At 40.8% G+C, this 26,015-nt stretch overlaps 1 protein-coding gene across 1 annotated transcript; it reads right to left on the bottom strand.

Moving 5' to 3' along the window:
* Positions 1 to 5,265: 5,265 nt before the first annotated feature.
* Positions 5,266 to 6,955, bottom strand: LOC142178242 (uncharacterized). Its single transcript, XM_075247568.1, has 3 exons — positions 6,375 to 6,955; positions 5,531 to 6,255; positions 5,266 to 5,471 (listed from the first exon to the last, which is right to left on the bottom strand). The coding sequence occupies exons 1-3, from the start codon at positions 6,953 to 6,955 to the stop codon at positions 5,266 to 5,268; spliced, it is 1,512 nt and encodes a 503-aa protein (XP_075103669.1).
* Positions 6,956 to 26,015: the final 19,060 nt, after the last annotated feature.

Here is a 26,015-nt window from a genome sequence, read left to right as displayed (position 1 = left end):
TCTTCTTCTCTTTGCTTTCCAAATACCAGGTACACAAATTGTTACATTCATTCTTGTAGGCTGAAACTTGAAGCATGAATACAAAGAAATGAAGAGTTGAAGTTTTAAATTCATTGTAGTTGTCTACTTATTTGTATATACATTAGAATACCTCTTTCATTAGAATCATGTAGGTGTTTGTTTATGTATAACTGGACATGCCTTTTGTAGTAGTTTAGTGAGAAAACTACCCATGTATGCTTAGTTAGAAGGATTGATGGTATAGTAATTCCTGTTCTTTTACTTCAGTATTATTTGTTAAATAGTATATATCAAAAGCATGTTAGGCCATTTAGATTATTCTTAAACATTCAATAGTTATCTCATTGAACAAATGGCCTATTTCTGAAACTGGTAGGAACATTGTTTAATTAGATACCATTAGTTAATTTCATGCATGTAAATGGTTTAGGATAAAAAATTAGATTTCCAAGTTCTTTCATTCCAGTAGAATGCCACTTTAAATTTACAGAAATCTGTTAACAAAATGACACCATTTTTTTGCAAGCTATGAATATGTGTAGAAACCATTAACTAGACCCTATTGGATTAAGGATGGCCCGGGTCCAGTTTTACCCCATATACGTTGGACCTGGGCCCATAAATGGAAAACGTATCGCCCTTATTGCATCATTTTCAGAATTAACGAATCGTATTCGAAACTTAACTATAATAACCTGCAAGCATGTAAATAAATTAGGTACTTTTCTTCTTTTATTTTAGAGACGGACGGAAATAGAAAAACATAGTTACTATAGGACGATCCTTTAAAATAAAATGAGGCATGCCTCGCCAGAGAAATCACAAGTTGCGGGCCCTCGATAAAAAGGCATAATAAATGGATAGACTTCGGGATCGGCCGCTTAGTGAACTCCATGGTCCTTCCCCAAAAATAACAATACGCTAGTCTCTTTAGGATGCGTCTTTAATAAATTACGTCCTTAAATACGGGTGTGCATTTATGTAACCCAAATCCAAATCTCAACGGAGTCGAAACGTGTCAATAACCACGAGTACATTGATTGTGACGAGGTTCGAGATACGTTTTCACAACGTTGCAATTCCTTGTTAAAATAACAATAATAATAATAAAAGCGGTAAAAGAGTCATAACTTGCACCAAGTTCATAATTATTAAAATCTGATAACAAGCCGAATATGACAGTTGAACGACCGTGCTAGAACCACGGAACTCGGGAATGCCTAACACCTTCTCCCGGGTTAACAGAATTCCTTATCCGGATTTCTGGTTCACGGACTGTAATACAGAGTCATTCTTTTTCTCGATTCGGGATTTAATTGGTGACTTGGGACACCCTAAATCTCACAAGTGGCGACTCTGAAATAAATAAACAAATCCCATTTCGATTGTCCTTTAATTGGAAAAACTCTTTCCGTGCCCCTTTTGCGGGTGGCGCAAGTGAAAAAGGAGGTGTGACATAGAGTATCTGACATGGTTAGCCTACATTGTGCTAGTGCCAAAAAAGGATGGGAAAGGTAGAGTTTGTGTTGACTACCGGGATCTTAATCGGGCCAGCCCCAAAGACGACTTCCCCTTGCCTAATATACACATTCCTATCGACAACTCCGCCAAGCATGAGTTGTAGTCTTTTGTTGATTGTTTCGCTGGGTATCATCAGATATGGATGGATGAGGAAGATGCAGAGAAAACGGCTTTCGTCACGCCATGGGGAATGTACTGTTACAAAATGATGTCATTCGGTTTGAAGAACACTGGTGCCACCTACATGAGAGCCATGACTACCATCTTTCATGACATGATACACAAGGATATCGAGGTATATATGGATGACGTCATCATCAAATCCAAGAAAGCCAAGGATCACATGGCAGATCTAACAAAGTTCTTTAACAGATTGAGGAGGTACAATCTGAAACTGAATCCTGCCAAGTGTTCATTCGGGGTTCCTGTTGGAAAATTATTGGGTTTCATCATGAGTCGTCGAGGAATAGAATTGGATCCATCAATGGTCAAATCAATCCAAGAATTGTCGCCGCCAAAGAACAAGAAGGACGTAATGAGTTTTCTGGGAAGACTCAACTATATCAGCTGATTCATAGCTCAATCCACGATCATTTGTGAACCTATCTTCAAAATGTTGAAGAAGGATGCTGCTACCAAATGGACTGATGATTGTCAGAAAGCTTTTGACAGAATCAAGGAATACCTATCAATGCCGTCGGTCTTGGTTCTGCCTGAGCCAGGAAGACCCATATTGCTTTACCTTGCGGTATTCGATAGAGGATTCAGTTGTGTTCTAGGACAACATGATGAAACAGAGAGGAAGGAGCAAGCCATCTACTATCTCAGTAAGAATTTCACACCGTACGAGGCCCGGTATTCTCTTTTAGAATGCACTTGTTGTGCTCTGACTTGGGTCGCGCAGAAGTTGAGGCATTACTTCTATGCTTACACTACTTATCTCATATCCAGAATGGACCCTCTGAAGTATATCTTCCAGAAGCCCATGTCAACTGGCAAGCTTGCCAAGTGGTAGATCCTGCTAAGTGAATTCGACATTGTTTGCATGACCCAGAAAGCAATCAAAGGGCAAGCTTTGGCGGACCATCTCACCGAGAATCCCGTGGACGGAGAATACGAGCCCCTAAAAACATATTTTCCCGATGAAGAGGTATCTTTCATAGGAGAAGATATTGCAGAATCCTATGATGGTTGGAGATTGTTTTTCGACGGAGCACCAATAATCAGGTTCCCTTAGTATCAGAAACCGGCCAGCACTACCTGGTATCCGCCAAGCTCAGGTTCCCTTGCACCAATAATATGTCCGAATATGAAGTCTGCATCGTGGGGCTCAAAATGGCCATTGACTTGAACGTTCAGGAATTGCTAGTGATCGGGGATTCAGACTTGCTCATACATCAGGTTCGAGGAGAGTGGGCAACCAAGAACTCTAAGATACTTCCCTACTTGCATCATATACAGGAGTTGAGGAAAAGGTTCACAAAGACAGAATTTCAGGACGTCCCCAGAGTCCAAAATGAGTTTGCGGATGCATTAGCTACTTTATCGTCCATGATCCAGCATCCAGACACAAATTTCATTGATCCCATCCCAGTAAAGATTCATGATCAGCTAACTTATTGTGCCCACGTTGAGGAGGAAGCGGATGGAAAACCATGGTTCCATGACATCAAGGAGTACTTGATAACAGGGGCATATCCAGGACTTGCCAACGCTACTCAGAAGCGTACACTTCGTAGGCTATCCAGCAACGTTTTTCACAATGGAGGAATCCTGTACAGGAGGACTCCCGATTTGGGTTTACTAAGGTGTGTCGAAGCAAAAGAAGCATTGTAAGCACGTGATTTTTGCCCTATGTGAGAATTACTCCCAAAAATTCAAAATAAAACAATTTTCCTTTGTGTGCAATTTTGAGAATTTTCTTGGCATTTTTGATAATTATTTGTATTTGTCCATGCATGTTTATTTGTTAAATTAACAAAAAATACAAAAATATGTCGCATTTGCATTTAGGATTTATTTCTACAATTAGGAGAAATTAAGTTTGTTTTTACAAGAACAAAAAAATCATAAAATAATGTACATTGCATTTTTAGCATTTAATGTCCAAATTGTGTGATTTTATCATAATTACTATTTAATTATGTGTTAACTATTATTAATAATTAATTAACACTTTTATAAATTAATTTAGTTCTATAGGATAAATTAGGATTTTTAGAATTTAGTTTTAGTTTAAGAAAAAATAAAAGAAGAAAAAAGAAGCAATAAAAGAAGAAAAAAATCACATTGGGCCTTTTCTTCAATTCTAAACCACAAGCCCAAAACCAAATAACCCCTTATCCAACCCAAAAACCCCCACCGGGTTGACCCGACCCGGTTCGCCCCATAACCCCAAACAAACACCCCCCTTCTTCCATTTTTCATTTTTGAAAAAAATCCTAAATGCCACGACCGGGTTTACTCTTTCTTTTGTTCCAGTTTCGCATTCTTGCTCATTTCTTGTGATTGGCTCACATTTAGATAAGCAAGAGTGTATGCAATTATTTTGCATTGCATTAGCCCAGACAGTATAGATAAATGCGTAGAAAGCTGCCCAGTCACATGTTGTTGCATAGTTCACTGTACCCAAGGGCCATTTGGTGAAGCTCACACATATCACGCTTGCACTGTTTTTTAACCTCCTCGTGCCCAGCATCCACGCTTGTAACCTTTTTTGTTTGATCAAGGCTTCTTCAGCATATCTATTCCTTTGCATATATTTAATTCCTTTCCATTGGAATGAATGCATTGCATTAATACCACCAATTGAAATTTCATTAAATAGTATGCTTAGAATACCGTAACTATTCCAGGTGTGCTTTTCTTTCTTTGCCTTTGACATTGTCCATAATTCAGTAGTGTGGTCCTGTATTTTATTCTCTGATGGCTGATTCGATCCCTTCCTTGTTTCCACCATTCGCTCACCTAAAGAGTAAGACAAGGATAGATCACCTGCAAAAAAGGTAGCTGTGTTATGAAAATTGGATACCATCTTATTCTCCTCCATATCCATCTGCTTTCCATTTAGTTCCTGGCATCCTTGACCCTTAGATAAGGACATTGTGATTTATCCGAGTTCACAATCCTCCTACCATTTGAATCAAGTTGTGCAAATCCTTGAGCTTCAAAATCTCCATTATCCAGTGCACAATTGGCTATGTAATCTGCTAGGCTGTTGCCCTCCCTTAGAATATGAGAAGCTCGAACGTTGCATTCCTCCATCAGCATTTTGATCTCCACAACATCTTCATTAATGTTCCGAGGAGCTTCCCATTTTCCTTCCAAGATATTCCTCAAGAGCATGGAATCTGTTTAAAGCTGTACGTTTGATAGTTGATTGTCCAAACAGTACCTTAATGATTCCAAAATCGCAACAGCTTCTACCTTATTATTTGTGCAATGGGGAATTTCCTTGCCTAGTGCATACATTACATTTTCTTCGTCATCTCTGATTACATACCCTATTGAACTCTTTCCAGTGTCTCCCCTACTCGCACCATCAGTATTGATCTTGATCCATCCTGCATTAGGTTTTTCCCAGATCACTTTTGTCACCTTCAGTTGTGGAGTATACTGCTCCAATTTTTGAATCAAGTCTGGCCATTTGTGAGGCACATTTTGCATGCCAGGTTTCCTTGTTTTAACTAGCATTTGTAATGTGGTAGACACTTGGTATATAACTCAATTTATTGTCACCATCTCTCCATACTTCTGGCTATTTCTTCTTTTCCATAGCTCCCACACGATGATAGCTGGTAATGCTTGTAGAATAGGCTGTAGACGATGTATAACTTTTGCTGTCCAGCATTTGATGATTGCTTGATGCAATGTCAAACCCGCCATGCTAAATCCTGAATTTGTTAGGAAATAGGTACAAACTCTTGTGGCTGCAAATGATGTAAAAAAAGGTGCATTAGTGTTTCCTGTTCCTGTGCGCAACACCAACATTTTGATGGCATAAAATAGCCCAATCGCCTCATCCAATCATCTAATGGCAGCTTTGCTTTCCAAACCTTCCACAAGAAGAAAGATATTTTAAACGGCAATCCGTGTACCCACATTTTTTTGTACGCCATCGCAGGATCCTTTCTTCTTCTCAAAAAGTCCCAATCAGACTTCACACTAAAACTTTCTCTTGTTTCCAACATCCAAAATGGTTTATCAACAATATCAGATGCGGCTGGAGGCCTTATATTGTCTACAATGTGCTCTACAATCTCCTCTGGTAATAATTCCACTAGTTTGTCAACATCCCATGTATCTTGCCGTACCACCTCGTGCACATTATTAACAGATTCATCAATGACCAAATCTGGCGGAGTAATAAAATATAATGCGCCAAGTCCCGTCCAGTTTTCATACCAAAAGAGAGAAGATCCCATTCGTGGATGCCAACCAATTTGATGCTCAACAATATCCCTGCATTCTAACATCCTTCTCCAGATATGAGATCCATCACGCCAAGGGACAATAATAGGATTTAGTTTCTTGCAATATTTTTGGCTCACAAACGAACTCCACAGGCTAGGTTTCGTTCTAAAATTCCACCACAACTTGCAGAATAATGCTTTGGAGACATCATGAAGAGATCTAAAACCTATTCCTCCCTCATCAGATGGGAGACACAAATTAGTCCAAGATGACCAATGTCTACTTGTCCCTCCCATCGTACTACTCCAGAAGAATTGTGCAAACATCTTATGCAACTTGTTTATAACATATGTAGGGGATTCACAGCAGATAGTAGATGAATTGGCATGCTTTGTAGGACGTGCGTTATCAAAATATACCTTCCTCCGACTGAGAGTAGTTTGCCTTTCCATGTCTGTAACTTGTTCATGACTTTGGTGATTAAACCTTGGTAATGATTCATCTTTCTTTTTGCATAATAAATGGGGCACCCAAGGTATGTAAAAGGAAAATCCTGCCTGTCAATCCCAGATATCCTTACTACTTTATTTACCACATTTATAGGAGCATTATGGTGCAAATATACAACAGATTTCGCCTTGTTAATGAGTTGTCCAGATGCAGCTTCATAATCAGATAGGACTGCCATTATTAATTGCAATGAAGTTTCATCCGAAGAGGAGAAAATAATAGAGTCATCGGCATATGCAAGATGGTTTATCTTAGGACTCCATTTAGGCAATCCAAATCCACAGAAATGCAAATTCAAATGTAATGCATTCAAACCTCTTGATAGTGCCTCAGCTGCAATAATAAAAAGGGTAGGGGATATCGGGTCTCCTTGTTTCACTCCCCTTGTCAACTTGAAGAAACCATAGGGCTGCCCATTTAACATTACAGAATACCAATTGTTTGAAATGATACCAAACACCAAGCCTATGAATCTTTCCCCGAACCCCATCTTTCTCAAAAATTTTGTCAAATAAAGCCAAGATAGGTGATCATAGGCTTTAGCCATGTCTAACTTTATCACCACATTTGGACCTGCTTTCGTCCTTAGCCTAATATTTGTAATTATTTCTTGAGTAAGCAGTACATTCTCAACGATATTCTCCCTTTAGCAAAACCTGTCTGTTCATCTGATATTATATTAGGGAGCAATCCAGCAAGCCTCTCATGAATAACCCTCGAGAAAACTTTATTTATAAAATTGCTAAGGCTAATAGGGCGCATATCAGAAAAATTCAAAATCTCTTTCTTCTTAGGTAATAGCACCAAATTTGTGTGAGTCACAAACTTTGGTAGACTATGTCCATTGAAGAAAGCTCTAACCATGTCATAGATATCATCTCCGACTATATCCCAACATGCTTGAAAGAAACAACCAGTGAATCCGTCAGGTCCACCGGCACTGTCCCCATTTAGCCCAAACACTGCCTCTTTCACTTCATCTTTGTTAGGCTGCCTCAAGAGCATATCATTCTGCTCCTTATTCACCATGTGTGGCACATGATCCAGTATGTCAAAATTATCAGGGACATTATTTTCATGAAATTGATCAGTGAAATACTTTACAGCTTCTTCTGCCATAGCCGTTGAATCTTCAATCCAATTGCCCTCGCTATTTTGGATTCTCTTCAATTCCAACCTTTTTCTTCTCCCCATGACTTGCGCATGAAAAAATTTTGTGTTCCTATCTCCATCTTTGAACCATGACATTCCAGATTTTTGCTTCCAAAATTCCTCCTCTAGCATTAAATATTTTATGAACTCAGCTTGAACTTTCATAAGCCTTTCTCTATTCTGAAAGGACGGGTTCAACTCGAATTGTGCTTCATGAACTAGGGCAACCTCTTCCAAACTAGCAATCTTTTGAAAGATGTTTCCAAATGTAGCCTTGCTCCATATGGAAAGAGCTTTCTTCACTTTTTTGAGCTTGAAATTGAATAAAGTGAAAGGATTCGCCTGAAAGTCTGCTTTCCAGTTTTCTGCTACAGTACTTCTGAAAGTTTCATTTTTTGTCCAGAAGTTCAAAAATTTGAAGGACTTCTTGATTGGGATTGCAGAGGCCTGTATGCTTAACATCATCGGGCAGTGGTCTGACCCAGTTTTGGAAAGATGATTTACCTCTAAACCTGTAAATATCTGTTGGAATTGTGCATTGGATAATACTCTGTCGAGTTGCTTGAAAATACAGTCCTCTTCACCTCGACCATTCCACCAAGTGTAAATACTTCCTTTGAATCCAAGATCGAAAAGGTTACAATTATTTACACAGTGCCTAAAATCAAGGACCTCATTCATGTGGACGGGCAGTCCTCCAAATTTTTCTTCTTCATCCCAAATTACATTGAAATCTCCTCCGACTAGCCACGGACGATCCATGTCCCTCGCAAGTGCATATAAACTGTCCCACAATTCAATTCATTCTGTTGCATCACAACTTGCATACACCAATGTAAGGATGAATTCCTTGTTGTCTCCAGTTTTGTACAGATGCAGTGTCATTTGCTGCTCCAGGTCATACATAATATTAACCTCATAGATCTCCTCAATGAATGCCCATATTTTATTCGAAACATTCCCAAAAGCTTGAGCAATCCCAATCTTCCTTCTATATTTTTCCAACTTTCTAGCCTGTTGCTTGGGCTCCATTAGTCCTATAAATTGAAAGTGTTGTTGTGTATGCATTGTGATGGTCCTTTCAAAGGCCTTTTTCGTGTTAACTGATCTAATATTCCAAATAAGTGCATTCATGGCAACATGTTGGATTTAGAAATGGTTCCTCTCGTCTGTACCCCAGTTTGGACATTGAGGTGATCCTTCTGTTGTTTCTTTCTTCCCTTGCTTGTGGATATCTTTTTCTCGATCTGCCTTGGCGACACAGCACCTTCTCTAGTTACATTACAGAAATTCTGTGTGGTGGATTCTTGGTCTAAATCTTTTCCTGTTGTGCCCAGTTTTACTTCCTCTCTATCATGTTGTAGCTGTGGGGCAATCTGATTTTTGATTGGTCGTGGCATCACTGATTGCCTGCTATTCTCATTTCCAGTTGGTGCAAACATAGTAGTAGCATTATCTTTAACTTTACAACTATCACCAGTTGGTTGCACCACTAATTGTAGTCCCCCTTTATCCTGGCAATGAATCAACTTTTCACTATTCATTTCTGCTGCATTATTTGTGCCCCCATCAACTTTTTCTTTGACTACTGTTGCTTTAACCATTTCTATATCAGTCTTAGTGATTCCGTCAATTTTGGGGATATTATCAAGTGTAGTGATCTGCATGTGATCAATTTCTTTCCTTGTCTTGGATATATCCACCCACTCCAGACGTTCCACATTGCCATGTTCATCTCCCATATCACTTGACTTCTTCCCCTTCTCTTGAGCTCTATTGACACTTTGTTCTTCTTCGTCTTGTTCCCGATCCTCGTGTGGGCCTTCTTCTTCACTTTCAAACCCAAACTCTCCTTCTTCTGATACTTCTTCATCTTGAGCACACCATACTTTTCTAGTAACCAGCTGTAATCTCTCATCACTTGTGTTCAGCCCTTCTGTTGCATTAGTGTCAACTATTTGGGAGGGGATTTCTTGACACGATTGATTAGTAGTAACACCTTGTCCAACATTCTTGTTAACCCCTTTTGATGTGGACTCCTTATGTAATGTTGCCTCATTCCTCGTATCGCCTTTATTACCTTGTTGAGATATCCCAGTCCTAGTAGTAGTTTGTTTGAACATTGTAGCTGCTGGATTTAGTTGTTTATCAGTACGAGCATGAATAGTCCTTGGAACATTAATGAAGATGTTGTGGAGATCAAAATGATGATGGAGGAATGCAACGTTCGAGCTACTCATATTCTAAGGGAGGGCAACAGCCTAGCAGATTACATAGCCAATTGTGCACTGTATAATGGAGATTTTGAAGCTCAAGGATTTGCACAACTTGATTCAAATGGTAGGAGGATTGTGAACTCAAATAAATCACAATGTCCTTATCTAAGGGTCAAGGCTGCCAGGAACTAAATGGAAAGCATATGGATATGGAGGAGAATAAGATGGTATCCAATTTTCATAACACATCTACCTTTTTTGCAGGTGATCTATCCTTGTCCTACTCTTTAGGTGAGCGAATGGTGGAAACAAGAAAGGGATCGAATCAGCCCTCAGAGAATAAAATGCAGGACCACACTACTGAATTATGGACAATGTCAAAGGCAAAGAAAGAAAAGCACAACTGGAATAGTTACAGTATTCTAAGCATACTATTTAATGAAATTTCAATTGGTGGTATTAATGCAATGCATTCATTCCAATGGAAAGGAATTAAATATATGCAAAGGAATAGATATGCTGAAGAAGCCTTGATCAAACAAAAAAGGTTACAAGCGTGGATGCTGGGCACGAGGAGGTTAAAAAACAGTGCAAGCGTGATATGTGTGAGCTTCACCAAATGGCCCTTGGGTACAGTGAACTATGCAACAACATGTGACTGGGCAGCTTTCTACGCATTTATCTATACTGTCTGGGCTAATGCAATGCAAAATAATTGCATACACTCTTGCTTATCTAAATGTGAGCCAATCACAAGAAATGAGCAAGAATGCAAAACTGGAGCAAAAGAAAGAGTAAACGAACAGTTGCTGAACAAAAGGCACGACCAACACATAGCCACGATAGGGGAACCAAGGATGAGCATAAGTATAGCAGCATCTATAGGAAGGGACAAATCGATGGCCCAGACTGGTATACACTATCATGCGCGCATCAATTTTTGGACACGATCTATGGGCAGGAATGTTGTACTATGGCAAGAAGGTCAATTGCAGATTCACTTATCAGCACCACAGGGATCAAAACACATAAAGAGACAGGCTCAAAAGATAGTGAATAATCTGGAAATGGAGCTCAAATGTGGCACCTTAGAACTGATATCGATATGGCATTCCACAGGCAATTTTTGGTCAAAATTTGTGGACAAAACTACAACATATGGGGCTGGGATCTCAGCAATTCAATATACAAGAACATATCTGAAACACACTCAAGGGAAGGAATCAACAAAAAAGAAGAGGAAGATAATCAAAAAAGAGAACAAAAATGAAGCAAGCGGGCAACTAGGAGCAGAAACTATGAAACTCTTATACAGGAGCTTTTGGAGCTTTTATTTTAAGGAATACATGAACAACTGGAACGACAATGAGGCAATATTAGGAGCTTTATATCATCAAGGAGAAGAAAAGGACACCATTATCGAAGGAGTTTTGATAATTTTTAATAAATGCATTAGTTTTGGTAATTACATCATAAGGAATTTTGACAGTCTTCTTCATGTGATACCAATGTTGAGTACTCTACTCAATAATGGTAATAGGAGCTATGTAATTCTCAAATTTCAGTACTTTCATTTTGTAAGACCTCCGGACAAACTATGTTTTTTGATTTTATTATTATATATATAAAATTAGCCCTAGGCACTTGCCTAGAGGATTGCCAAAAAAACAAAAAACACCCGCCCCCTCTCCTCTTCATCTTCCCCAAACCACCCCCTTCCCCCACACCATCACCTCTCATGGCTGCCCGCCCCCTCTCCCTTCATCTTCAACCAGCAAACCAAACACCCAAGCTCCCTCCGTCTTCAACCAACGAACAACACCCCGTCCCCATTGTCCCAAACGACCATCTGCTAAACAACCCCTCGTCCTAAACAACCACAGTCCATCGAGCTCCAGCGTCGCCATGGATGCTGCTTCTTCTTCTTCGTCTTCAACTCCAGCCATGGACGAACCACCATGAACGACCAGCTGACCCTCCAGTTGCGAGCTCCAGTCAGCTTCCATGACTACTGCTGCTTCACCCATCCCATGGCTGCTGCTGCTTCACATGTCGTCGTCCAGCTAACGACCAGCAGCTCCTTTAGTCGACCAGCCATACCCACGACGAACAGCATCCGTGAAACAACTCCACACGCCAGCTCCACTGTCACGTCTTTAACACCCCAAGTCGCCGAAAAAACCAGCAACGACCACTCCACATGAGCAACCACCATCACTTCTGCTACGTCCAACCATGAACTCACTGCATCAAAAAAGAAAATGGGTTGAAAACAGTGATGTTTGTTCAGGCGCGTCGAGTTTCTGTTCGAACCCGGACTTCAAACTAGTAGGTTTTCGTTCTCTTTTCTTTTAGTTTTCTTTCAGTAAATTCATCTTCTGCTCCTTTTCTTCTTTCCATGATTATGTTCTTGTTCCGATAGGTTGGTTTGAATTCAAACCCAGGTCTTTGTTTGAGTTAGATTTAATTCGTGTTCATTTTTTATTTGAAGTTCGTTAGTTTTTCATCAAGTGATTTAATGTGAGTGTTTATGTGTTGGTCTTTAGTTTTTGATTTAGTTTGAATCATTCATCTTTGTTGTAATGTTGTTGGATTTAATTCGAAGTTCGATTGATGATCGAGTTTAGTGATTTGTATTTACTTGTTTGTTCTGCTGAGTTTGTTCGGATATGAATGTGACTTTGTTGTTAATTCATGAACGTTGTCAATTAGGAGTTTGTTTGGCAAGTTTATTATGCAGAATTTGATTATTAGTTGGAAATTGATTAGATGAATTGGCCAATTGATTTAGGAGGATTGGATATAGCTGATGGGGTAGAATGGTAATTTCAGTAGTTTCAGGGGCATTTTCGAGATTTTAAATGAGTCTTAAAAAATCATTAATTGGTGTGCTCCGTCCACTAGGTACTAATAATATTAAAATAATACATTGTTTAATACATGGTGGGGGACAAGACAAGTGGTAGTGAGAATTAATACATTGTTGAATATAGTGGGGGACAAAGCATGCAGTAGTGAGGAATAAGGGAATTAAATAAATAAAAGATATGTGTTAGTAGGAACTAATATATTTGTTTAATATAGTGGGGGACAAAACATTAAGTAGTGGGATTCAAAAGGGGGATGAGGAGAAGATGGTGGGATTTAATTTAAGTGTTTCAAGTTTGGCTATAAATAAAGAAGAGCTTGACATAAGTTGAGGGGGGATTTATGAACATTAAGAGAAATTTGAGGATTTTTCGGAACAGAAAAAAAAAACATTCTGGAAATCTAAAGAGAGAGTAGTATATGCCTGATATACACTCTGGATACACTGGATATACAGAGGGAGAATTCATTTTGAAAAAAAAAAATTCGAAAAGGAATCTAAAAAGGGGGGGTCAGAATTGAAGGGTAAAACATTAACTGGTCTTTCAATCTAAAAAAGGTGAGTAATTTAAGAACTAGAGTCTGAAAGACAGAGAATCAGAAATCGATTGTCCTATTGCATTCCTGGTTCACTTTGTTTCTGCCCGTTGATTGTTGTTGGTGTTTCTGGGCTTTCATTTGGTTTGTTCCTTGAGTTTGGCTGGTTATTTGTTATTGTTTCATTGGGGTGTTGCTGGAATTCTGCTGGTTTTATTAAACACTGTTACTGGGCTGTTTTGTTTCCGTTACTGTTGTTGTTGCTGTGTTGTATGCTACTGCATTTCTGCTGATCTTTCTCTTCTTTTGCTTCCAATATCAGGTACACAACTGATACGCTGGTTACTGTAAGCTGAAACATGAAGCATGAATACAAATAAAGAGTTGAAGTTTTAATTTGATTTAGTTTTGTTACTGATTGTACTTAGGACATTCTATACACTACTGTTTTGTAAAAAAAAATCTGCCATTTCTGTATAACTGGATAGTGTTATAATAATGTAGTCAATAATGTCCCGTTGTTTTAGTTTAGTTATTAGGTAGTATGGGTTCAAATGCATGTTAAATAAAACCAAGCCAGTAGACTGTTTTAATATCATGGCAATCTAGCTCCAACAATCAAATGTTTGAATTTAGGATTAAAACTAGACCCTTAAGTTACTTCATTCCAATTAATTGCTCTTTCTAAAACTTGCATGTAACTTGCTTGGTTAGATACTATCATCTTATATCTCTGTAAGTGCAAAATAGTGAACATGTGTAGAAATAATTAACTAGGCCCAATATTGGAATAAGATGGCCCAAGTTACGTTTAATACTACATGCGGTGAACCTGGGCCCACGTTGGCCAATGGGCTGTCCATATTGTCTTTACATTCTGATTTAACAAATTGCGTTCGGAACCCGACTATAACAACTCGTAAGCATGTAAATAAATTAGGACCTTTTCTCTTTCATTTTTAGAGACAAATTTAATAGAAAAATGTAGGCACTTTAGGATTATCCTTTTAAAATAAACGAGATGAGCCTCGCCCAATAAAACGCACAAATTGTAGGGCCCTCAATAATTGGTTAATAATTGTATAGACTTCGGATTCGGCCATTTAGCAAATTTCACGGCCTTACCTAAAATAATGATACGCTAGTTGCTTTAGGCTCGCCTTTAACAATTTACTTTCTTAAACTCGGGTGCACATTTATGTGACCCAAATCCAAATCTCAACGGAGTCGAAATGTGTCGTTAATCACGGGTGCATTGATTGTGACGTGGTTCGAGATGCATGTCCATGACGTTGCAAATTCCTTTAAAAGATAATGAATGAGACGATCCTCGACAAACAAGAATACACAAATTGCGGGGCCCTCAACGGATAGTTATTTCGAATGCTTAGATTTCGAGACAGGCCGCATAGCGAACTTTACGACTTTTCTCAAAAATAACAACGCGTTAGTCTTTAGGCGCGTATTTAATAATGTTATTTTCCTAAACTCGGGTGCACATTTATGTGATCCAAATCCAAATCTCAACGAAGTTGGAACGTATCAAAATTTGCGGGTACATTTATGTGGCGCAATTCGAGATGCATTCTCACGACGTTGCAATTCTTTGAATAAATAATAACAAAGCGGTAAACAGTAAAACATTTGCACGTAGGTTCATAATTGTATAAAATCAGATAATTAAGCTGAATATGACAGTTGAGCAACCGTGCTAGAACCACGGAACTCGGGAATGCCTAACACCTTCTCCCGGGTTAACAGAATTCCTTATCCGGATTTCTGGTGCGCAGACTGTTAAACAGAGTCATTCTTTTACTCGATTCGAGATTAAAACCGGTGACTTGGGACACCATAAATCTCTCAAGTGGAGACTCTTAAATAAATAAATAAATCCCGTTTCGATTGTCATTTAATTGGAAAAACTCTCCTATGCGCCCCTCCAGCGGGGGCGCAGGTGAAAAAGGAGGTGTGACAGCTCTGGCGACTCTGCTGGGGACCGAACCCAGAATATCTGGTTCAGGGTTCAGAATTCGAGCTTAGATGATTTGTTATGTTTTGCTTTATTTATTATTTGATCTTATTACATGTTTTGGCCTAAATGCGCAAAATGATGCTTTTTATCGCTTTGATATTATTTGAACTGTACATATAAACTATGCCGAAACCTTCTCTTCTCACCTCGGGGATGTGCTTACAGGTTGAGACTCCCTATTCTGTTAGTGTCATACCCTAAAATAAAAGAGGCCCGGAATGTTTCTAAGACGGTTGGCCTTTTGGTTCCCAGAAAGGAGCTCCTTCCTCAACTCGAGTTGTCCGCTCGGGTACACTGTCTAGAACATATACCCAGGTTGAACCTATAATAACTTGACTTCATGCAGGATCCCTAGTAGGAACATTTATTTGCATCATGTTGCATTTGACTTAGGGGACTCAACACAGGGGTTGGGTCCGTCTAGGACAAGCAACCTGAAATGAAAAAGACCATCCTGCTGCATCTTGTTTGTTTTGCAAATTTATTTGCTTCAGATCTGCATGCTGACCGGCTTCTGAAATCGGGAATTTTTGAAAAAATTGTGGAAAAAAAAGAAAAAAAAATAGCAGTGTAGGGAGATAACTACTTATTTTTAGAAAAATAAAACCAATGTTCAAGTAGTGTCAAAACCTTGCCGAAATTTTGAAAAATGAAAAAAAAATTCTTTTTTAGTTTGATTTATTTGAAAAGAAAGGAGTCTTGTTTACAAGTTTAGTTTATGTTGGGCGAACTATGCCGGTTTGATTCTCACAGGGCGTGAGATACGTAGGCAACCCTCGTCGGGTCCAACCTCCCATTTTGCAAAAATAACCCAAAAAAAATGTCAAATATTTTAATTTTTCGTCATAGAGTTGGGTGATGTTGTTTTTGTCAAAAATAGCCGAATGCTCCCAAAAAGGACGTTAGAAGGCTGACCTTGCATAAACGGCCACCTTTAGTCATTTTTTGGATTATTGATCGGTTGACCCACACAACCTTAAAATCTTCTCCCCGAGGCGCTGAAAGACAGTGTTTGCAATATCATATTTTTATTTTTAATTTGAAAAACAAGTAAAAAGTCATAAATGAGTCGGGTGATACCGTTTTTTATCAAAAATAGCTGAATGTTCCCAAAAGGACGCCGGAAGGCTGACTTCGCATAAATGGCCACTTCTGTCATTTTTTGGATTATTGATCGGTTGACTCACACAACCTTAAAATCTTCGTCCCTGAAGTGCTAAAAGGTCGTGTTCGGAAAATCGGGTCTTTCTTTTATGAAAAATAATCAAATCGTTTTGAGTCAAATAAATTTTCTTTTGTTTAATCACATTAATAAATGTGCAGAATGAGCACGACTCAAAATGAACCTTTTTCAATCATGAATAAAATCCCCCTCCAGTTGCGGCTATGGTGGAATGATTTAGGCAAAGAAGGGCGAGACAAAGTCAAGAAACATCTGAAAGGTCTCACGGGTTTGTTGGGTATCAGGCCTCGAGGTGATATTATAAGGGCACTGGTCACTTACTGGGACTCGGCGCACAATGTCTTCCACTTCTCGGACTTTGAACTCACCCCGACTTTAGAGGAAATAGTAGGGTACATCGGCAGTGCTGAGGTTCCGTTGAGGCGTAAATACCTGGTTGCTCCAAGAGCCGTAGCGGTGCACCGGTTTTTGGACTCGGTAAAGATAGTCAGAACGATCCATTACCCAGACTTGGCGAAAGGTTTTTGCACTCTGAGCTTCATATACCAAAGATACGGCCACATAGGAGGATTCAACAAGCCAGAAAATAAGTTGTGCAGCAAAAGTAACCGTCGAAAGTGGGATGAACATAGACGGGTTGCTTTCATGATAACCTTCTTAGGGCTTTTAGTGTTCCCAAGAAAATACGGGAATATTGACATAAAGATAGCTGGGGTTGTCACTACTTTGCTCACTCAAGATGACAGCATGCTTGCGCCCATGATTGTATTTGATATCTTCCGAGCTCTCACGGCCTGCAAAGCCGGAGGGAACTTTTTCGAAGGGTGTAACTTGTTATTGCAAATGTGGATGACCGAACACCTATGTCACCGAGCCCAGTTCCTGAGCCATGGATCCTCTGAGAAAACCTGCATAGAGGAGTTCTACACCAGAATTAATGAGGTCCGCTTACCTGAAGGAGTCTCGGCATGGAGCTCATACTTTCGGACCCTCAACGCCAGTCAAATACAATGGACACTGGGATGGTTACCGATCGACGAAGTCATAAATATGCCAGCAGCTAGGCCCCATTTTCTCTTGATGGGGCTTAAGAGCATTCAACCTTATGCGCTGTATCGGGTTTTGAGGCAACTTGGGAGGTGTCAGATAGTGCCGAAAGATAAGGACCTGAGCACCCAAGTGATTGAGATCAGTTCCGATGGCCAGTTTCTTGAAGCAAGGGTCCACCATATTTGGAGCCAATGTCAATACTTGGAGGCAAATACTTGTGTACTGAATCGGGCAAGAGGAGAAGTTTCACCCGGATATCAGGCTTGGTACAAAGGGGAAGTGTCGTCTGGAAGGCCGACTAAAAGACCTCACCTTCAAGAATTTGCCAAGTCCTCACAAGAGCATTGGGACTGGTTGGCAAAGGAAAAAGAATACAGGGCCACAGTAGGCAAGTTGAAGCAGCAGGTCATAGATCTTCAATTTGAAAGAGAAATTCAAACTGCGACCGATGAAAGGGACAGAAAGAAATCAGCCCAAGAAAATGACTCCCTTAGAGCTCAAAACCGACAAGTCATAATGGATGTCGACAACCAACGGAGACATCGGTCCGATAAAAGGCTGATAGCAGGGTTAAGGAATCAGGTCATGGAAATCCAAAAGGACTTGGAAAGATCCGAGGCTAGCATAGCAAGAATGCAGGCCAGATGGGCAAAAGGTGCAGCAGCGTGGAAAAAGAACCTATGGAAAGTGAGAAGGGATTATGAAGGGAGCATTGCAATATTAAGAGAAACAAATTCCACTCTCAGAGATCGGGTCTTTAAACAAGCCCGAGATGCTAGAACGGACAGGGAGCGTTGCTATGATTCAATAGCCCAAATAGAAGAACAAATGGATAGGTTCCAAGATCAGCTCGTTGACAACACTCAAGTATTGGGATTAAAGAATAAACGAATAGAACAGTTGTGTATGGAAAGGGATAGAATCAGGGGTAGGATCGATAAGATTGGGCACTACATCACCATGAAGTGCCTAACATGTGAGGAAATTCACCGTGATACTCTTTTTGCCTCAGTCATGGGTTATGTCCACCAGATCATGGAGGAATTAAAAAGCTTTCAAAGAAGCCTTGCACCAAAGCCTGCGGAAAGGCCGAACGATGCCTCGCGGGCACCAAAATTCAAGGCCTTAATGTATCCTTAGTTCAAGTCTGCACTAGTTGTTTTTAAAAGTCTGTTGTCTACCCCTCTGTTCTCTTTTCATATCAAACAATGTTAATAGTGTGGAGTCTGTATTTTGTTTGTCTTTTTTCAAATGGGTAGCTTGTAATAGCATATTTTGGTAATAAAATGAAAAAAAAGAGAAAAATGAAAAAACAAATTGTGTCTTTATTTATACTTATGGCAGAACTACGCCCGGTCTGATTCATGCGGGGACATGATACATAGGCAATCCACATAAGATTCGATCACCACTAAAAAGAAAAAAAGAAAAGGCAAAGTGAATAAAAGAAAGGAAAAGAAGGACATAAAAAGAGAGATAAAAAAGTAAGCCAGAATGACGCATGCAGTCAAAGCAAAGACATGTTAAAAATCGTCAAACTGCCTAGGAACATTGCATCCCTAACATGAAATTGCAATATGTGTTAAACTTTAACGCTAACATGTTTGTTGTTGATCTAGAGATTTCGAAACAGTTAGCTCGTTAGAACGTTATGGCAGATTACCATTACCACACAAGATCTAAAGGGCCCATTCCGGAAAGTATGTCTGGTTCGGACAAAAGTGTTGAGGAGGAAAAGACAGAGATGCAAATGATGAAGGAGGAAGTAGACAGGTTGAGACAAGAGATAGCTGGGATGCACCTAGCCTGGGCTAAGGGACAAACACCACCAATACTTCCCCCTACTCCTACCCTTTCACCAACTCGGACTCCGGAACACCCTTCCATTGGTCCATCAACAAGCTTCCCCATTGCCCAATACTATCAAGGGGAAACTTCCTATAATCCCCAAGCTTCACCACCCAAACAAAACCCTCCTCCACCAGCTGTTCTTGTTTTCATAGCACCTCCACCCGCCACATTGCAAAAAATCATCCGATGAACCAGTGTTTCAGGTTCACGACAACCAATACTATCATCCTGAACTCACCTTCAAAGCACCCGAGCCATACACTTACACCCCTCACCTTCAGCTCCCGAGAGAAACTAAGAGGCCAGCTAAGAATCCGGAGCAGGATGAAGTGCTCCGTAAAGTGAAAAGCCTGGAGCAATCCTTCAGGAATATGCATGGATTGGGTAGACAAGTCAGTGTGTCCTATATGATCTGTGTATCTTCCCCGATGTTCAATTGCCGGCAGGTTTCAAGATGCAAAAGTTTGATCTATATGAGGGACATGGTGATCCCATGGCGCATCTACGAGGTTTCTGTAGTAACATGAGAGGGGCAGGTGGAAAGGATGAGTTGCTGATAGCTTATTTCGATCAAAGTTTAAGCGGGTCCGCATTAGAATGGTACACGAGGCAGGATCCTAGTAGTTGGTATACCTAGGACGATCTAGCACAAGCATTTGCAGGTTATTTCCAGTATAACCTTGAGATCGTCCCTGACCGTCTCACACTATTAAAACTGGAGAAAAAGCCTGGAGGGAGCTTCAGGGAATTCGGATTCCGTTGGAGAGAACAAGCAGCAAGAGTCGATCCACCAATGAGGGAAGGTTAAATGGTGGACTACTTCTTACAAACGTTGGAGCCAACTTACTTTGGTCACTTGGTGATGTCAGTTGGTAAATCTTTCAATTAAGTAGTAAAAATGGGCGGCATGGTTGAAGAGGGACTCAGGTCTAACAAGATAATGAGTTATTCGGTGATCAAGGCCACAACTCAGGCTATCCAAAGCGGCACGGGAGGTGCGCTCGGAAAAAAAAAAGAGAAAGGAAGTCGCAACAGTCGAAGCAGGTACTTGGTCCAAATCCAGAGGTCCTTCCCCTCGCTACCAACCCATACCCCATTACCCAAATTATCCACACACTCCATAAAACCCTCCACAACCCTATTATCCACCACAAGAGCCACATTTCTCCGTCCATCATGCCCAAACTTACACCCAGCCTCCGGCTCGCCCGCAATGGCGTGTGCCGGCTCCCCAACATACATATCCACCTTCCCAACATACATATCCACCTCCACAAAACACATACCCACCTCCGTAAAGCACATACTCACCACCAAGGGCCTATAGGAATTCTTTAAGGCCAAGCTTTCGCGGAAATCAGGATTTCAGGAACGAGAGGGTGCAGAGGTCGAGAACATTCACTCCGCTGGGAGAAACCTATACTACTCTGTTCCACAAGTTGAGGCAGTTAGGCCTATTAAGTCATGTTGAACCCAAATTGCCAAATCCCCTTCCCAAAAATCTGGACCACTTAGTAAGCTGTGAATATTGTTCGGGGGCTCCCGGGCATGATACTAAGAAGTGTTGGAAGTTGAAGACTGACGTACAAGATCTTATTGACACAAATAGGATCAAGGTTCAGGCACCAGAGGCACCCAACATCAATGAAAACCCGTTACCGGTGCACCATGAGGCCCACATGATCGAACTAGTGCACGAAGGAGGGAAACCTAAAAAAACCCTCACAAATAGTAATGATGATTCGTGCCAGTCCAAACGAAAAGTTGACCAGTGGAAAGGTAGTGGTACAGTTGGGAAAGGTAGATGACAAGCCATTTGTGGTAGTGGGGAAAGGTTCGTCTGTTGCTGCGAAGAAGCCAGAGTCAGTCAAGGCAGTGCTGCATGGAGTATCAAGCACACCAGTGTTGGTGGTAAAGGGGGTCCACGTAGAACCAGTTGTTATCAGGCCAGTAATGCAGTTGCCGATAACAAATGAGAAAGTTGTTCCATGGAGCTACAGTCAAGTGACAGCGATGCATAAGGGGAAGGCGGTTGTGGAAGAAGTATGTGAGGCCCAGGGGTTAACTCGTTCGGGAAGGTGATTTGTTCCCGCAGAATTGAGAAGGGTCAATCCTGTAACAATAAAAAAGCCAGTAATGGAGGAAGAAGCAGAGGAGTTTTTGAAGAAGATGAAGGCACAGGACTACTCCATTGTATAGCAGTTAAGGAAAACCCCAGCCTAGATCTCATTGCTATCCTTGTTGATCCATTCAAATGATCATTGTCAGGCATTAATGAATATTCTGAACGAAGCCCATGTCCCGGACAAGCTCTCAGTGAACCATTTGGAGAAAATAGCGCACAAAATCTTCGAAGTAAACTGAGTGACATTCTCTAGCGATGAGTTACCGGTATAGGGTATAGAACACAACAGGGCACTCTACCTGACGGTGAAATGCGAAGAATCGGTGGTCACTCGAGCACTAATTGATAATGGGTCATGTGCCAATATCTGTCCTTTGGCCACTCTGAACAAACTGAAGGTTGTTGATGATAGGATCCACAAGAACAATGTCTACGTCCGAGGTTTTAATGGGGGCGGTATTGACACAGTGGGTGATATCATACTGGAATTGACAATTGGTCCGGTCGAGTTCACCATGGAATTTCAAGTGATAGATGTGGCGGTGTCGTATAATCTTTTGTTGGGACAACCCTGGATCCATGCAGCCAAAGCAGTGCCTTCTACACTGCATCAGATGGTCAAATTTGAATGGGATAGACAAGAGAATATGGTACACGGGGATGACGGCACACATGCCGTCAGTGATGCCATTGTGCGCTTCATAGAAACCGACGATGACAAGGGCCCATGGGTTTATCAGGTTTTCGACGCAGTCTCAGTAGACAAAATTCTTGAGGGTGAGGGCCTTCCACTTCCCAGAATCGCAGTTGTGACCTTCATGATAGCCTCAGAAATGTTGAACAGCGGGTTTGTACCAGGGAAAAGTTTGGGAATTGATCTGCAGGGAATAGTCCAGCCAGTTTCTTTGCCCAAGAACCTGGATAATTTTGGATTGGGATTCAAGCCTACTGCAGCGGATATAAAGTAGGCCCGCAAGTTGAAGAAAAGAGTCTGGGTCCTTCCTAAGACAATCTCGCGCCTATCCAGATCATTTGTCGGAGCGGGTATCAGAGAGTTGTCGGTACCGAAGGTTCTCGAACCACTGATCGGGCCAAATGGAGATTTGAATGAAGGCTTTGAAAGGTTGTTCGCCGATGTCAACATGATAGAAGCTGGAGAAGGTTCCAATAAGGCAGACATACAGTTTGTGGGGCCTAGGGCCAATGTCAAAAATTGGACAGCTACTCTTCTTCCTACTCGGAGGGAGTCCTGGTAGTTGGCTCTGATTTTCCTTCTTGTTTTCTGGATTAATCCAGAGTTGTAATCCAGATTTCTTTTTATTTTTATTGTGTTCATCAAAGTGTGAAACCTTGTTATCCCATAATTCAATAAAATAAAAAGTTTTTTCTTCATTCCATATTTTATTTTTTCTTTTTAATTTTATTTACTTCTTTTCTTTTTCTGAACAGTTCTCTTTATACTGGTCTTAATGACATAGCATGCACAACGGATCTTCAACCTAGTCTAAAAGATCAATCTAATTCTGAACTAACTATACAAGAGGTCGATTATGATAATGAATCGGAATACGATGAGGATGAAGCCTTTGAAGAGATAAACAGAGAGTTAAGCCAGTTTGAAGAGAAATCCAGGCCCAACTTAAATGACATAGAAGCCATCAATTTAGGGATGCAGTCGATATCAGGGAAACTAAAATAAGAATCCACATTGCACCAAATATCAGGGAAGAATTAATCAAAACACTTATTGAGTTCAAAGATGTTTTTGCATGGTCGTATGATGACATGTCGGGGTAAAGCACGGATTTAGTGGTTCATAAATTGCCCACTGACCCGGCATGCCCTCCCGTCAAGCAAAAATTGAGGAAGTTCAATACGGATATGAGTGTGAAGATTAAAGAGGAAGTTACCAAGCAGCTGCAAGCAAAGGTTATTCGTGTCACTCGATATCCTGATTGGTTGGCTAATGTGGTGTCGATGTCGAAGAAAGATGGGAAGATCAGAGTGTGTGTTGATTACCACAATCTGAACAGGGGAAGCCCAAATTACAACTTTCCTTTACCCAACATCTATATCTTGATCGACAATTGTGCCGGACGTGAGATCGGATCTTTTGTATATTGCTATGTTGGGTATCATCAAATTCTGATGGATGAAGAAGATGCAGAAAAGTCGGCGTTCACTACGCCGTGGGGAACTTATTGCTACCGGGTAATGCCATTTGGTTTGAAGAATGTAGGGGAAACGTACATGAGAGCAATGACTACTGTGTTTCATGACATGATCCACAAAGAAATTGAGGTGTACGTGGACGATATGATCATAAAATCCAAGCATCAGGAAAACCACGTAGCAGACTTAAGGAAGATTTTCCAAAGGCTTCGAAGGTACGATATTAAGCTCAACCCGGCCAAATATGCATTTGGAGTTCCATCTGGAAAGTTGTTGGGATTCATCGTCAGTCGGCGAGGTATTGAACTAGACCCGTCGAAGATCAAATCTATCCAAGATTTGTCACCGCCGAAGAACAAGACAGAAGTAATGAGTCTGTTGGGAAGGTTGAATTGCATCAGCAAGTTTATTGCACAACTCACAGCAACCTGTGAACCTATTTTTTGGCTACTGAAGAAAGATGTTGCGATAGAATGGATGGCAAAATGTCAGGAGGAATTTGACCAAATCAAAGGATATTTATCAAATCCACCTGTGTTGGTTCCACCTGAACCAGGGAGACCGTTAATTCTTTATCTAACGGTCCTGGAGAATTCATTTGGCTGTGTGTTGGGGCAACACAACATTACAGGAAGGAAGGAGCAAGCCATCTATTATCTCAGCAAGAAGTTTACGTATATGAGGTTAAGTACACTCAACTCGAGAAGACATGTTGCGCCCTAACTTGGGTGGCCTAGAAATTGAAGCATTATTTGTCCTCATATACTACTTATCTCATTTCACGCTTGGATCCACTAAAGTATATTTTCCAGAAGCCTATGCCCACAAGGAGGTTAGCGAAATGGCAAATATTACTCACGGAGTTTGACATCGTCTATGAGACGAGGACGGCCATGAAAGCCCAAGCACTGGCCGATCACTTGGCTGAGAATCGTGTTGATGAAAAATATGAGCCGTTGAGGACGTATTTTCCTAACAAGGAAGTGATGCATATAGATGAGTTGGAATTACCTGACGAACCAGGTTGGAAGATTTTCTTTGATGGAGTCGCAAATGAGAAGGGAATTGGAATATGAGCTGTACTTATTTCTGAAACGGGACGTCATTATCCTGTTACAGCTCAGTTGTGTTTCTATTATACCAACAACATGGCTGAGTATGAAGCATGCATTTTGGGTCTGCGACTAGTTGCAGACATGGATGTCCAGGACGTTTTGGTCTTGGGAGACTCGGACCTCCTGGTGCATTAGATTCAGGGTGAATGGGAAACACGGGATTTGAAGCTCATACTATATCGACAATGTTTTCACGATCTGAGCAAGTGATTTCGATCAGTGGAGTTCAGACACATCCCAAGAGTTCACAATGAGGTTGTCAATGTATTGGCCACTTTAGCATCGATGTTGCACCACCTAGACAAAATTTATGTTGACCCGTTGCACATCCAGGTTCGTGATCAGCATGCTTATTGCAACATGATAGAGGAAGAAGTGGATGGCGAGCCATGGTTTTATGACGTCAAGGAGTACCTCAGGATGGGGATATACTCGGAGCAGGCCACCGGAGATCAAAAAAGAGCCATTCGGTGATTGGCAAGTGGATTCTTCCTCAGTGGAGGAGTGTTGTACAAAAGAACCCCAGATTTGGGATTGCTGAGATGTATAGATGCCAGTCAAGCCATGACAGTTATGACAGAGGTACATGCTGGAGTTTGTGGGCCACATATGAGCGGATATGTATTGGCGAAGAAGATTCTTCGAGTAGGGTACTATTGGCTCACTATGGAGCGTGATTGTATCAATTTCGTGCGAAAATGCCATCAGTGTTAGATACACGGAGATTTGATTCATTCTCCGCCGACAGAATTGCATACAATGTCAGCACCATGGCCATTTGTTGCCTAGGGCATGGATGTCATTGGACCTATTGAGTCGGCAGCTACCAACTGTCATAGGTTCATTCTGGTGACCATCGACCATTTCACTAAGTGGGTTGAAGCTAAAACTTTCAAGTCAATAACCAAGAAAGCAGTGGTGGATTTTGTTCACTCCCATATCATCTGTAGATTTGGGGTCCCTAAAGTGATCATCACGGATAATGGTGCTAATCTTAACAGCAATTTGATGAAAGAGGTATGTCAATAGTTTAAGATTGCACACCGCAATTCCACGCCATATCGTCCCAAGGCGAATGGAGCAGTTGAAGCGGCCAACAAAAACATAAAGAAGATACTTCGGAAAATGGTAGAAGGTTCTAGGCAGTGGCATGAAAAATTACCATTTGCATTGTTGGGTTATCGCACCACTGTCCATACTTCGATAGGGGCAACTCCTTATTTGTTGGTATACGAAACTGAAGCAGTAA

This window comes from Nicotiana tabacum, chromosome 3 (assembly GCF_000715075.1).
Source record: "Nicotiana tabacum cultivar K326 chromosome 3, ASM71507v2, whole genome shotgun sequence".
NCBI classification, from domain to species: Eukaryota; Viridiplantae; Streptophyta; class Magnoliopsida; order Solanales; family Solanaceae; genus Nicotiana; species Nicotiana tabacum.
This window is presented reverse-complemented; position numbering and strand designations above follow the sequence as displayed.